This window comes from Zingiber officinale, chromosome 6B (assembly GCF_018446385.1).
Source record: "Zingiber officinale cultivar Zhangliang chromosome 6B, Zo_v1.1, whole genome shotgun sequence".
NCBI lineage: Eukaryota > Viridiplantae > Streptophyta > Magnoliopsida > Zingiberales > Zingiberaceae > Zingiber > Zingiber officinale.
In genome coordinates this window covers 69,816,355-69,830,701 of record NC_055996.1, presented here as the reverse complement: position 1 = coordinate 69,830,701, position 14,347 = coordinate 69,816,355, and the positions used below count along the sequence as shown (strand labels likewise).

Below are 14,347 nucleotides of genomic sequence, written 5' to 3'. Positions count from 1 at the left end.
CCCATCCGGCTCGAGCTTCTGGTCGCTCAACTTGCTCTCTTGCTGCCCTGCTTGACGAGTCACTGGTTCACTCAGAATGATCCTTCCAATTGGCCGATGAACCACTTCTTGCTCGAGTACAACCGAACTTTAAGCCCTAGCGTGGACTGCCTTAACTTTAACCTATCACATGACAATTGACTCATGATAAATAGGCTCCTCTTTATCGCCACATCACAATTATAATAACTATTTAGATAGTTGCTACAATATTGTAATAATATTATATTGATTGTTTCAAGATTGTAGCTGCTACTAAGTCATTGTTATAAAAAATTTTAAGTAATTTTAATGGAGTTTAACCGATTTTGATCAAATTGATAAAAAAAATATTTTAATATAGTAATGTTTTATGTATAGCAATTTTAATTAAAGTGTGATGTTACATTTGATAAACACTTGTCCTTTGATTGACTCAGTTGGTGAGGGCATAAATAATTAATTTAGGTTTCTGTACATATACGTGGGATCAATTCTATGATTTCTCTTAAATGTGGCAGTTCTATATTTTCTTAAATGTTACGCACTCTTATCATTTTCCCCAAATTATATAAAATATTAAATTCATTCATACATATTTTTGAAATTAATTAAAATATTCTAGAAAAGTAAATTACATAACATAAAATATTATTAAAAATCATTTAATTTGACAAATGAATGAGTTTGTATTGTTTCTCGATAAAAGTGAAGTCATTACTTTAGTCACGCATCATTCTACAGGATAATAAATCATAAAAATTTATTCAACCTTACACTTTTCTAGATAGAAAGTATAAAATAATTTAAAATAATATTTGTATCAGTCAAAAATCGAACAATGCCTCAATGATCGATTTATATTATCTCAGTCATATGTTTTAGGTCGAATGGACACAATTGGGCCGATAAGAAGGGCTTTATTGGAACATTAAAGCCCAAATCCAAATCCCCAACTCACTCCCCCAGCCACGAACCATGCTCCGAACCCGACCGCCTCTCCCACTCTTCCCCCGCCACCATCTCAAATTCTCAATGCCGCAGCCGCCGCCGGTGCTTCAAGACGGCGACCGCTCTCTGAACAGTGATATCCACGCTGCTCGATAGCTGTATGTCGAAATGCGCGAGCGGAACGTCGCCACATGGGATGCCATTTTGATGTGATGGAGAAAGGCGATGGTGCTGAACCTTTTGATCTCCACTTCCACGCCTTTTGTGATTTCAAATGCGTTTCCAGCACGACGAGCACTTGTTGATTGGCACGGGCCAATGGCAGAGACGATGAGGGCGAGGGAAGGGTAAGCTTTGTTCACTTTCTTTGTAAAGCAACAAGGGGGAGGCCAATCGTAGAAGCTTCGTCTGCGATGTGATCGAGAAAGACACTGGCGTTGGTCTCCAAATCCACGCCTTCTGTGATTTCAAGTGCGTTTCCAGCACAACGAGCGCTTGTCGATCGATGTTTGCCGATGGCAGAGGAGACGCGGGCGATGGAAGGGTAAGCCCGTCCTGTTCATTTTCTTTATAAAGCAACAATGGGGAGGGGCCAATCTCACCAGCAGGGTTCGCCTCGTCATCTGCGATGGAAAGCCAGGACGGCGGCGGGAACGGGAGCAGGACGCCGGCGGAGAAGAAGCTGTTCGACGATTGGCTGGCCGGCAAGCGATCCGGTCTGATGGCGCTCGATCACGAGAGGAAGAAAGGAGTTCCCTGGACCCAAGAGGAGCACAGGTAAGCTCTTCTTCAACCTCCTTTCCATCCTCTCCATGGTTCTTCAATTTTGTCGCCCACAGGATGTTTGAATCAATGCTTCAACCGAATTCTGTGTGAAATCTTTCAGGTTGTTTTTGCAAAGAAGTACGGCAAAGGAAATTGGAGTAACATCTCGCGCAATTTCGTGATCACCAGGACTGCTACACAGGTGGCCAGCCACGCGCAAAAGTACTTCATCAAGCTCAAATCTAACCTGGAAGAACACGAAAAAGACCCCGTGGGTCATCCGAGATGACATAGGATGGAGGTTGCTGCAATGAGGTCGTCGGGTCGAAACCCAATGACAACGGGGGAATAAATCTCTTATCCCTGTATCCCACCCGGTCTGTCCCATGTTAGCTCGGGTGCTACGATTTATCTCCCTCACAATGATCGTGGGTCCGATCGATGGGGGCCCTGGGAGCGAGGATTTCACCTTTTATTGTAATGAAAGACACGAAGAAGAAGAAGAAGAAGAAGAAGAAGAACGTAATTGTAGCGCGACCCAGATTTTATTTTTTTTAAAAATTTGTTAGGACTTTTAAATTAAAAATATATTCTGATCCCATGTAATGAATAAATATTGAGGTAATACCGTTTGTAATTTTAAATTCGGTAATTTAAATAGGTATATAGAAATTTAAATTTTTATTATAAAATTAAAATTAACAATTCAATTAAATGGAAAGTGAAATAGCAAAAATAGTTGAATGACTTAAAAAGTTATCAATTTGAAATTGAAAAAAAAAAATCTAATCTAAGCGCTTTTATACCAGGAGAAATATAAAATTATGTAAATTATAAACTAATGAGTTATCATACAGTTTTGTAAAAAGAGTTATAAAAAATATAAAAGAAAAAAATCATGATCAGTAATAGAAGTAAAATTTACACGTGATATTGATTGATTTAGAAAAAAAATTATAATAAGATTTTAAAGGAAATTATATAGAATTTTTTTTAAAAAAAATATGCTAGCATAACGTATATTTAACTAATTAAGAATATGTATAACAATATAATAATAAGAGTGAAAATTTCAAACGAATTTACTGAAGTGTTTCCCATAAGAATAAGGTTATATCAGTTATCAATTTTAATTTTTAAGTCTCTATTTTTTTATACTAATCATTGACGGTACATCCAAGCTATTGTACCATGGTGTTTATTGTTTATATGTGATATTATTTTAGTAAATGAGTCACATGAATAAGTAAATTATAAACTTAAATTTTATCAAAAAAAATACTATAAGTGAAAGGTTTTAGATTTAGTAGAGTAAATTAAGATAGAAGATATGGAATTTAAGTTTAGTAATATTAAACGAAATAAGACAATTATTGAGATAAAAAATGAGTTATTTGTAATTAAGAGCTTTAAATATTTAAAATCACTTTTACAAAATAATATAGGCATTGAGAGAGATATTTTACATAGAGTATAAGTAAGAGTGTTGAAAATGGAAATGACAAAGATGAAGATATTAAAGTTGATGTGCAAACATAAAAAGATGGACAAGATACTAAATGAAAATCATTACAAAAAAACTTCAATTTAGGGACTAATAAATGGGACGAATAATATTTGTTGCAAATTTGCAACGAAAACCAAATTCGTTGCTAATTAGCAATGAAAATAGCAACAAAATAAATTCGTCGGATATTAGCAACAAATATATTTTCGTCGCAGAATTCACTGTCAATCAGCGTCGAAGTATAAATTTCGTTGGAAGATTTATGCAATTTTGCGACAAATCTCTGGATTCGTTGCTAATTGTCAACGAATATATATTCGTCGCCAATTTTGTCGCAAATTTGGGACGAAATTTCAAATTCATCCCAAAACCTTTTTTTAGGTTAGAATTTTAAAAATTGGAAGATGACCCTATAGAGCTCGGAATGACACGAAATAAATTTCTATAAGTTTGTATCGATCTCCTGATCTTATTAATGGGCTCAAACATAATTTTTAACCAATACATTGACATTTATAATTTTTTGGAACAAGAATCAAATATTTATTACTCGTTCGGGGTAAAAAATTTATAATCATCAGTATATTTGTTAAAAATTATGTTTGACCCCATTAATAAGATCAGGAGAACGATACAAACCCATAGAAACTTGTTTCGTGTCATTTCGAGCACCCTAGGGCCATATTCCAATTTTTAAAAGTATTTCTTAAAAAAAATTTAGGACGAACTTGGAAATTTATCCCTGATGTGGTGATTAGGCGAGGCCCCACCCTGTTGCCACGGTGGAGGTCAAAGTCAATATGGTCAACGGGTGGATGTTGTTGGCCGGTCGAGCGAGTTATGCGCCGATCGGGGGTTGAGCACCAACCCATCGTCTTGGGCATAGTGAGTAATCAAACCCACGCTCAAGGGGCGTGCAGAAGCCGAGCCGAGCGGCTCCTCGCTCAGTCTAACAACAGACTCGACATCAGCTGGGCACGCAGACAGTGAGCTACTCACCAAGCATGTGGACAGTGGACTTTCAACCGAGCAGCTCTCCCGCTCGGTGCGACAGTGGACTTTCAGCCGAGCGGCTATCCCGCTCAGACACAGAGTATATCCTATAGGAAGTGCACCAAGGCTCTTGCGGAAGCCATCCGAGCGACCGTTCGCTGGCTCGAAAGATCCTCCTGGCAGGATATTTTTGGCTAACTCTCCAAAAGGATGTTGCTCGGACAGTAGCCACCTGTCTGTCCTGCCAAAGGTATCATTGTTGATTGCTACTCGGAATATCGTATTGGTTCCCCTGTACAAAAATTTTGTACAAGTCCTGAACCATTCCTAACAACCTATCGTGTTCTTTAGAAATTAAATTTGGAATCACAAACAGAACTTAACATTATTGATTTCAAATTCAATTTATCTGTTCTTAGAAGTTTAGACTTGGATTGCAAATGATGCTTAACATTATTAATCTAAATCCACCTATGTTACAAATTTGATTAAATATTTATTTCAGAGATCGGCTTCCAGGTTAAACATGGTGAGGCACTAGGCCTTCTTGGTTATGGGAGCATCCACCACTTCTTAGACAAAGCCTTTCAACGAAATTCAATATTTAATCTCCTTATAGTAACCCTAGGTTTAACCAATAAGAACAATCGAATTACAAGATCGAAAAAACAAAGGAAACACAAATTCAAATAATAAATCTGAACCCTAGAAACGTTAGCCTCTTGTGTTTGGTATTTCAAGATCTAAACAAAAGAATAAACTAGTTATGATGCGAAAACTAATAACTAGTTATACCTTTTGTAACTTATAGACCTCACGATCTTTTGTCATATTCCTCTTCTTATCTCGGGTGTCGTGTGGGTGACGATCTACCAAGATGAGAATCCACCCAAGCTTCCTTCTTCTCCAAGTAAGTTTCGGCCACCAACAATCTTCAAGAGATGAAGAACTTCCGGCCACCAACCAAGCTCCAAGAGATGCTAAGAAACAAAGCCTCAATCTCTCCTTCTTCCTCTAACAAGATCCGGCCACCACCAAGCTTCTTGAGATGAAGATGTCGCCGGCCACACAAGGAAGAAGAATAGGAGAGGAAGAGGAAGAGAGGGCCGGCCACCACCAAGGAAGAGAGGAATAATAGAAGATATATTGTTGTGAGGTGAGACACTTCTACCCTCTCTTTTATATTCCTTGGTCTTGGCAAATAAGGAAAATTTTAATTAAAACTTCCTTAATTTCCTTGCCATTGAAAGGAAAATATAATTAATATTTTTTTTTCTTTTCTTCTATTAATGTGCCAGCCATATCAAATCCTCCAAACAAGGAAAGTTTTAAACACAAAATTAAAACTTTTTAATTTGTTTCCAGAAAATTTAAAATAAAAATTTCTCTTAAAAATTCCCTTCATGATTGGTTATAAAAGGAAACTTTTATAAATTAAAATCTCTCTATTAAAACATGTGGATGATTACAAAAAGAAAAGTTTTCTCCAAAATTAAAATCTTTCTTTTAACTACAAATAAGGAAAGATATCAAATCTTTCTCTTAATCTTTTGTAGAAAGCTATAAAAGGAAAGATTTAAATTTTAAAACTCTCTTTTAAAACCATGAGGATGGTTATAAAAAAGGAAAGTTTTATCAAAAATTAAAATATTTCTTTTAACTACAAATAAGGAAAGATATCAAACCTTTTTCTTAATATTTTGTAGAAAGCTATAAAAGGAAAGATTTAAATTTTAAACTCTCTTTTAAAACCATGGCTTCCACATAAGGAAAGATTTTAAAATAAACTCCTTTTATTTTTTATGTGGCCGGTCACCTAAGCTTGGGATCTAAGCTAGGGCCGGCCACCACTTGGTCCATCCAAGGCTTATCTTGGCCGGCCCTTGCTTGGGCTCCAAGCTTGGCTTGGCTGACCACCTAAGGATGGGTAAGAAGGTGGATATAGGTGGGTATAAGACTTTATAAATAAGAGGCTACGATAGGGACCGAGAGGAGAATTGGTTTTGGTCTCCCGATGAACTTAAGTTTCTCATGTTCGCCCCGAACACCCAACTCGAGTTCATCAATAATATCTCATTCCACTAAAGAGTTATTATTGAACTACCGCATCAATCCCATATTACTATATGAGCTCCTTCTTATCATGAGTGTGTTAGTCTCCATATGTTTAAGATATAGAATGTCCACTAATTAAATGAGTTACTGACAACTCACTTAATTAATATCTAGCTCCAAGAGTAGTACCACTCAACCTTATCGTCATGTCGGACTAAGTCCACTTGCAGGATTTACATGACAATCCTTATGAGCTCCTCAAGGGGACATCATCAACCTAGATTACTATGACACAGTTTCATTCTATAATTAACAACACACCATATAAATAATATCATTTCCCAACTTATCGGGCATATTGATTTAACGAGCTAAATTGCACCCTTTGATAAATCAAAGAAATAAATACTAAGTATATATGTTTGTTATTATATCATGATTAAGAGTACACACTTTCATAATAACAAAGGTATTGTTCTTTTATATAGTCAGTATAAAAAGATACTACCTCAATTGGTCCTGCTCAATACACTCATAGTGTACTAGTGTAATTTATTAGTCAAGATAAACTAATACCTAATTACACTACAACCACTCCAATTGTTTGTCCCATTCCATCTTGGTTGTGAGCAACTGTTTATAATTTATAAGGATTTGATAACATGATATTCTGTGTGTCTCCTCACACCATGTTATCTACAATATAAATTAAATGGACAACTAGACTTAGCATAAATGTAGACATTTGACCAATGTGATTCTTATATGTTTATACAAAAAGCTAGACTTTTAGTATACACTCTAACAATTATAACATCCCACATCAATCAACCGAGGAGATGAAAACATCCACAGTGTCTTGCCCGTTCGACCAATGGGGCATGGACATCGTGGGACCATTTACCATGGCAACCGGTTAGCGGAGGTTCCTGCTCGTCGCTGTTGACTACTTCTCAAAATGGGTGGAGGCCGAACCATTGGTAAAGATAAGTGTGTTAGAGTGTATACTAAAAGTCTAGCTTTTTGTAAACATTTATTTTGAAATAAAGAATCACATTGGTTAAATGTCTACATTTATATGCTAAGTGTAGTTGTTCAATTAATTTAAATTATAGATAACATGGTGTGTGGTGTCACACACAGAAGATCATGTTATCAGTTCCTTATAAGTTATAAAAAGTAGCTCACGACTTAGATGGAAAGGAACAAACCATTGGAATAGTCATAGTGTAATTTGGTATTTAGTTTATCTTAACTATAAAATTACACTAGTACACTCTGAGTGTATTGAGCAGGACCATTTGACCTAGTTTCTTTTTATACTGACTATATAAAAGAAAAATATCTCTGTTATTATGGAAGTGTGTACTCTGTTATACTAAGTGTAAGTTGGAAAGTTTTCCAACAAAGTGAACAGATGGTCATCAAGTTCGTCTGGCAAAATATCTTATGTCGGTTCGGCTTCCCCCGATGGTTTGTCTCAGACAACGGGAGGTAATTCTCCAGTCGGAGGCTCAAAGAATGGTGCAAAGGCTATGGTATCCAGCAGGTCTTCACCTCGGTGGCTTACCCCCAAAGCAATGGCCAAGCGAAAGTTATCAATCGAGAGATTCTAAGAGGATTGCGAGCTCGGCTAGACCACGCAGGAGGCAATTGAGTCGATGAACTCCCTAGCGTCCTATGGGCCCTGCGCATGATCCAAAAGGAGGCGACCGGTGTGACACTATTCCATTTGTTGTACGGCGGTGAAGCACTAGTCCTGGTGGAAGTCGGAGTGGAGTCCGATCGAGTGCAGCACTATGACGAGGAGAATAACGAGCGAAGACTGATGGAGCTAGACTTGGTCGACGAAGCACGGGACAAGGCTGCCATTTGGTTGATGGCATACCGGCAACGGATGAAACAAAACTACAACCGGAGGGTTACCCTGCGGTCCTTCTAGGTCGGCGATCTAGTGTGGAAGAAGATAAAGTCTATCGACGACGTCACCAAACTTGAAGCTCCATGGGTGGGACCCTATGAGGTCGTGCAGAAACTCTGCTCAGGAGCATATTATTTGGAAGACGAAGACGGAAGATGGTTCGAGCGACCGTGGAGGAAGAACCACCTCCAACCCTATAGGGTCGGGTAAGAGGTGTAAATAATAATATATTTACATGTATATGCATGCATATCTTCCTAATGCAGGATAAATATGAATAAAATCACAAGCATTCTAGACTCATGAGTCGGGTGGACAAATCAAGTCGAGCGACAACTATAAACCCCTGTCTTCATCAACGATCGAGCGACGACCTTAAACCCATGTCTTTATCAATGATCGAGCGATGACCTTAAACCCATGTCTTCACCAATGGTCGAGCTAATCCATGTCTTCACCAACGGTCAAGCGGCGATCTTAAACCCATGTTTTCATCAACGGTCGAGCGACAACCTTAAACCCATGTCTTCATCAACGGTCGAGCGGCCACCTTAAACCCATGTCTTCATCAATGGTCGAGCGGCGACCTTAAACCCATGTCTTCACCAACGGTCGAGCGACAACCTTAAACCCATGTCTTCACCAACGGTCGAGCGACGACCTTAAACTCATATCTTCATCAACGGTTGAGCGGCGACTTTAAACTCATGTCTTCACCAATGGTCGACGAACGACCTTAAACCCATGTCTTCACCAACGGTCGAGCGGCGATCTTAAACTCAGTCAAGCGACGAACTTAAACTCATGTCTTCACCAACGGTTGAGCAGCGACCTTAAACCCATGTCTTCATCAACGGTCGAGTGGCGGCCTTAAACCTATGTCTTCAGTAACAGTCGAGCAGCGACCTTAAACCCATGTCTTCACCAATGGTCGAGCGGCGACCTTAAACCAATGTCTTCATCAACGGTCGAGCGATAACTTTAAACTCATGTCTTCACCGACAGTCGAGCAGCGACCTTAAACACATGTCTTCATCGACGATCGAGCAGCGACCTTAAACCTATGTCTTCATCCACGATCGAGTGGCGACCTTAAACTCTTATCGTCATTAACGGTCAAGCGGCGACCTTAAAACTCTTGTCGTCATCAATGGTCAAGCGGCGACCTTAAACTCATGTCTTCACCGATGATCAAGCGTCGACCTTAAAATCAGAAAAGATCGATCTGCTAAGAAAACATTGTTGGATCGAGATGCGCTAGAGGGGGGGGGGGGGGGGAATAGCGCTTGTGGCTTTCGCTTTTAGTATTCGAAAACGTACGAGTAAAACAGTGGAATGAAACAAAAAACAATCACACAAAAAGGACCCAAGTGTTTTTTACTTGGTTCAGAGCCTTGGGTGACTCCTACTCCAAGGCTCACGCTCGTTGAGCATTTACTTTGAGAAATTCACTATCAGATCGCAAAGTACAAATATGTATTACAAAATAGAAATAAGAAAGCTATACTGATAACAGAATTACAAGAATTAAAGCTCCGGGTCGTCGGGGACTTGTCGTAGCTTAGTCGGAGTGTCTCGTGAACAGCACGTTATAGAAGGATCACTTGAGAATTGTTGTACCTAGCTACTGGTCGAAGAAGCCTTAAATAGGTTGTTGAGGGCGCCTCTAAGTCCTCATGGAGGCGCCTCAAAGGTGAAGTTTTATCCCGATTTGAGCGCTGCAATGAGTCTTCATTGCCTGCTCATTATCTGCCTGGAGGCGCCTCAATCAACCACTGAGGGTGCCTCCAACCAAGCATCTAGGGCACCTCAGCTGTCTCTAAGGGCGCCTCCAAGCCCGCTACGCAGCCAACTCACCTTTGTGTTGGTTGCTACTCGGAATACCATCCTAGTTCCACTGTACAAAAATTTGTACAAGTATAGAACTATTCTAGCTACCCATGTGTTCTACTAAAGTTAAATTTGGATTGCAAACGATGCTTAACATTATTAATCCAAATTTTTCCTTTAGAAGTTAAACTTGAATTGGGAACGAAACTTAACATTCTTACTCAAGTTCAATCGATGTGATCTTCCTAAGTTAAACCATATTACAGAAGTTGATCAAATATCTATTTCAAGGATCGGCTTCTAGGTTAAACGTGGCGAGGCACTAGGCCTTCTTGGATATGAGATCATCCACCACTGCCTAGACAAAGCCTTTTAAAGAAATCGGATATTTAAACTTCTCACAGTAAACTAGGTTTAACAATAGAGACCTCAATAGAAACACATTATCGAAATATGAAATCGAAACAAATATCGAAAACAAAAATGATAATTAAAATTGATAACCTCTTGTGTTTGGTTTTACAAGATCTGTACCAAAGGATGCACTAGTTAAGATGCGGAAACTTATAACTAGTTATACCTCTTGTATCTTATAGACCTCTTGATCTTCTATTATATTCCTCTTCTTATCTCGGACGTCGTGTGGACGATGATCTACCAAGACGAGAATCCACCCATGCCTTCTTCTTCCTTCCAAGTTTCGACCACCAACTTTCCTCCAAGGGATGCTAGACAAGAGAACCTCCTTTTTTTCTTCTTCTCCTTCAAGTAATCGACCATCAATGGATCTCCACACCAATATGCCGCCGGCCACCAAGAGGGAAAACAAAGGAGAAGAGAGAAAGAGTAAGGGCTGACCACCACCAAGGAAGAGAGGAGAGGAATAGAAGATGTATTGTTGTGTGGTGAGACACCTCTACCCTCTCTTTTATATTCCTTGGTCTTGGCAAATAAGGAAAGTTTTAAACATAATTAAAACTTTCTTATATTCCTTGCCAATGACTAAAAAGGAAAGTTTTAAAACAAAAAATTAAAACTTCCTTTTCTTCTTGTCATGGCCGGCCACATGCTTGTTCTCCAAGCAAAGAAAGATTTTAAACAAAAATTAAAATCTCTCTTTTAAAAATCCCTTTTGTGGATAGTTCTAAAAGGAATGTTTTATAAATTAAATTCTCTCTCTTTTAAATCCTTTTATGGATATCTATAAAAGATAAGATTTAAAATAAAACATGGTTTCAAGAAAGGAAAATTTTATCAAAAAATTAAAATCTTTCTTACTATAAATAAGGAAAGATTTAATCTCTCTTTTATTCCTTTGTAGAAAGTTATAAAAGGAAAGATTTTAAAAATTTAAAACTCTCTTTTAAAATCAACATAAAAGGAAAGTTTTCAACAAAATAAAAACTTCCTTTTATGACTGATCCAAAAAAGGAAAGTTTTATATTAAAATCATCCTTTTAATGGATCTCTATAAAAGGAAAGATTTTACAAAATAAAACTTCCTTTTGAATTCAATGTGGTCAGCCACCCTTGCTTGGGCTCCAAGCTAGGGCCGACCACAACTTGAACCCATCTAACCTTGGTTTGGCCGGCCCTAGCTTGGGCTCCAAGCTTGGCTTGGCCGGCCACCTTAAGGTGGGTAAGAAGTTGGGTTTGGGCGGATATAAGACTTTATAAATAAGAGGCTACAATAGAGACCGAGAGGAGAATTGGTTTTGGTCTCCCAATGAGCTTGAACTTCCCGTGTTCGCCCCGAACACCCAACTCAAGTTCATCAATAAAATCTCATTCCACTAAAGAGTTATTATTGTACTACCGCACCAATCTCATATTACAATATGAGCTCCTTCTTATCATGAGTGTGTTAGTCTCCCTGTGTTTAAGATATCGAATGTCCATTAATTAAATGAGTTACTGACAACTCACTTAATTAATATCTAACTCCAAGAGTAGTATCACTCAACCTTATCATCATGTCGGACTAAGTCCACCTGCAGGATTTACATGACAATCCTTATGAGCTCCTCAAGGGGACATCATCAACCTAGATTACTAGGACACAGTTTCATTCTATAATCAACAACACACCATATAAATAATATCATTTACCAACTTATCGGGCCTATTGATTTAACGAGCTAAATCGCACCCTTTGATAAATCAAAAAAATAAATACTAAGTATATGTGCTTGTTATTATATCATGATTAAGAGTACACACTTCCATAATAACAGAGGTATTGTTCTTTTATATAGTCAGTATAAAAAGATACTACCTCAATTGGTCTAGCTCATGTTGGGGTTGCAAGGTTGCAAACATAGTCCCATATTGGAAACATATGGGAAAATCATGGGTTTATAAGAGAAAAGATATCTCCATTGGCATGAGGCCTTTTGGGGAAAGCCCAAGAGCAAAACCATGAGGGCTTAGGCCCAAAGTGGACAATATCATGCAATTGTGGAGATATCTAAATTCTTTTCGATCCTACAATTGGTATCAGAGCTAGGGTTTTGCCTCTATGTATATGGTATTAGTTAAATTATGCACATGTCATACATAATTTAGACAGGTTAATAGTAGGATGTGCTAACTCTGTGGATGTAGGATCCAACTATTATAGCTTATAGTTATTATGTGTGTGATTGGACCCTTGGACATGTCAAGGGCATTTATTATGTGTGCATGATTGTATTATAAAATACAGTAGGAGCTGTATTTAGTTTTATTAGTATTTTATGTTCGATCTAGTTTACATGTACATTCCTTCGAGGAATATAGGATCGAAAAATATAAAATTCTATTTATGTCGTGGATCGAATCTTGCAAGGCGTGGAACCTTTTGAGAGGATCAGAGTGGCGTAGTGGAACAAGGAGCAAGATGGATGCGACAACTAGACCCCGTGGTGGTGGCCAAAGATGGCAACAGCTAGGGATGGCGACACACGGAGGACAACAATAGATTAAAGCCATAATAGTTGAAAATTAATTTTTCTATTTATTGCTTTTATATTGTGCTGTGTGTGAATGTTAGTGTACATGTTTAGTAGGCTAGCATCATCAAAATTCCTCACTTTAAATAACTAAGTGGGAGAGGGATTTGTTTTAGTGAATTCCATGGTCTCCATTACTGATTTGTAAGTGATGCAAACAAACTTGTGCGTTGGCTCTGAGTGCCTTCCTCCATATCGGATGAGTTTGTTTGCGGATCACTAGACCAAACTTCCATTTTGGATGACTATAGGAAATTAATTAAGAACGTGTGATCTTCCCCATCGGAAGGGGCACAATCTTATTAATGGATTTAGTGTCAAGTAATGGTATACACTTAGGCACGTCTAATAGTATCCTCCCCATCGGAGTCACTGCTATTATTTGTGTGACCGAAGGAAACCAACTATTAATTTTATTTGTCAAAAAGTTAGGTTGACAAGATAATAAAATTAATGGGATATACCCTCCTTTTACAAATGTTGAATTTGTATACGTCCACACTATCGTGACATACAAAATTCACGGTGTTTTAAGGTGTTGGTTAATTTAAAATAGTATTGTTTGAGGAATCAATATTATTCTAAATTTAGAGTTCTGACCAAAATTTATTTTGTGATTCTTAGGATGACTTTTAACCCACTGACCATTATTCTAAAAGAAAACAAACTTACTGGTCCCAACTATATAGATTGGAAAAGAAACCTGGACATTGTTTTAACTGCTGAAGGCTATAAGTTTGTACTGTCAGAGGAATGCCCAGAAACACCTAGCAATGATTCTACCCCAGAGGAGATTCAGCATCATAGTAAATGGGTAAAGGATGATGAGATGGGGCGGTGTTACATCTTGGCTTCGATGTCAAATGTATTGCAACATCAGCATCAGGACTTACCAACAGCCTATGATATAATGAACAATCTCAAGGAACTCTTCGGACATCAGAATCGGGCTGCTAGGCAAAAGGCAATGAGAAAACTGATGACAGCCACCATGACTGAGGGGACTCCCGTGAGGGATCATATTCTCAAGATGATGGCTTACTTAAATGAAATACAAGTTCTTGGAGGGGAAATTGATGGGGAAACCCAGGTCAATATCATCCTCCAAACGCTGCCCAGAAGTTTTGAGCATTTTCGCCTGAACTATAATATGAATAAAAGGATGATTCATTGGTGAAACTTCAGGCAGCCGAAGGGTTGTTTCGTCAACATTCTCAAATTCACTATACTGAAAATGGTTCTACTTCTAAGCCGAAAGGCAAGAAGAAGAAGAAACAAAATGGCTCAGCAAAGAAGGTGAATAAACCTCAAGGTGCA

The 14,347-nt window shown here is 38.2% G+C and overlaps 1 protein-coding gene across 1 annotated transcript; it reads left to right on the top strand.

Moving 5' to 3' along the window:
- Positions 1-1,254: 1,254 nt before the first annotated feature.
- Positions 1,255-2,359, top strand: LOC121990259 (transcription factor KUA1-like). Its single transcript, XM_042544430.1, has 3 exons — positions 1,255-1,513; positions 1,610-1,746; positions 1,856-2,359. The coding sequence occupies exons 1-3, from the start codon at positions 1,475-1,477 to the stop codon at positions 1,914-1,916; spliced, it is 237 nt and encodes a 78-aa protein (XP_042400364.1). The 5' UTR covers positions 1,255-1,474; the 3' UTR covers positions 1,917-2,359.
- The last annotated feature ends 11,988 nt before the right edge of the window (positions 2,360-14,347 follow it).

What these genes read in the sequence shown, in the direction of transcription:
- LOC121990259 (XM_042544430.1), top strand. Translation starts at nt 1,475, where the DNA reads ATGTTTGCCGATGGCAGAGGAGACGCGGGCGATGGAAGG. An exon ending in GAGACGCGGGCGATGGAAGG is followed by an intron (nt 1,514 to 1,609) that starts GTAAGCCCGTCC and finishes ATGGAAAGCCAG; the next exon opens with GACGGCGGCGGGAACGGGAG. An exon ending in TGGACCCAAGAGGAGCACAG is followed by an intron (nt 1,747 to 1,855) that starts GTAAGCTCTTCT and finishes GAAATCTTTCAG; the next exon opens with GTTGTTTTTGCAAAGAAGTA.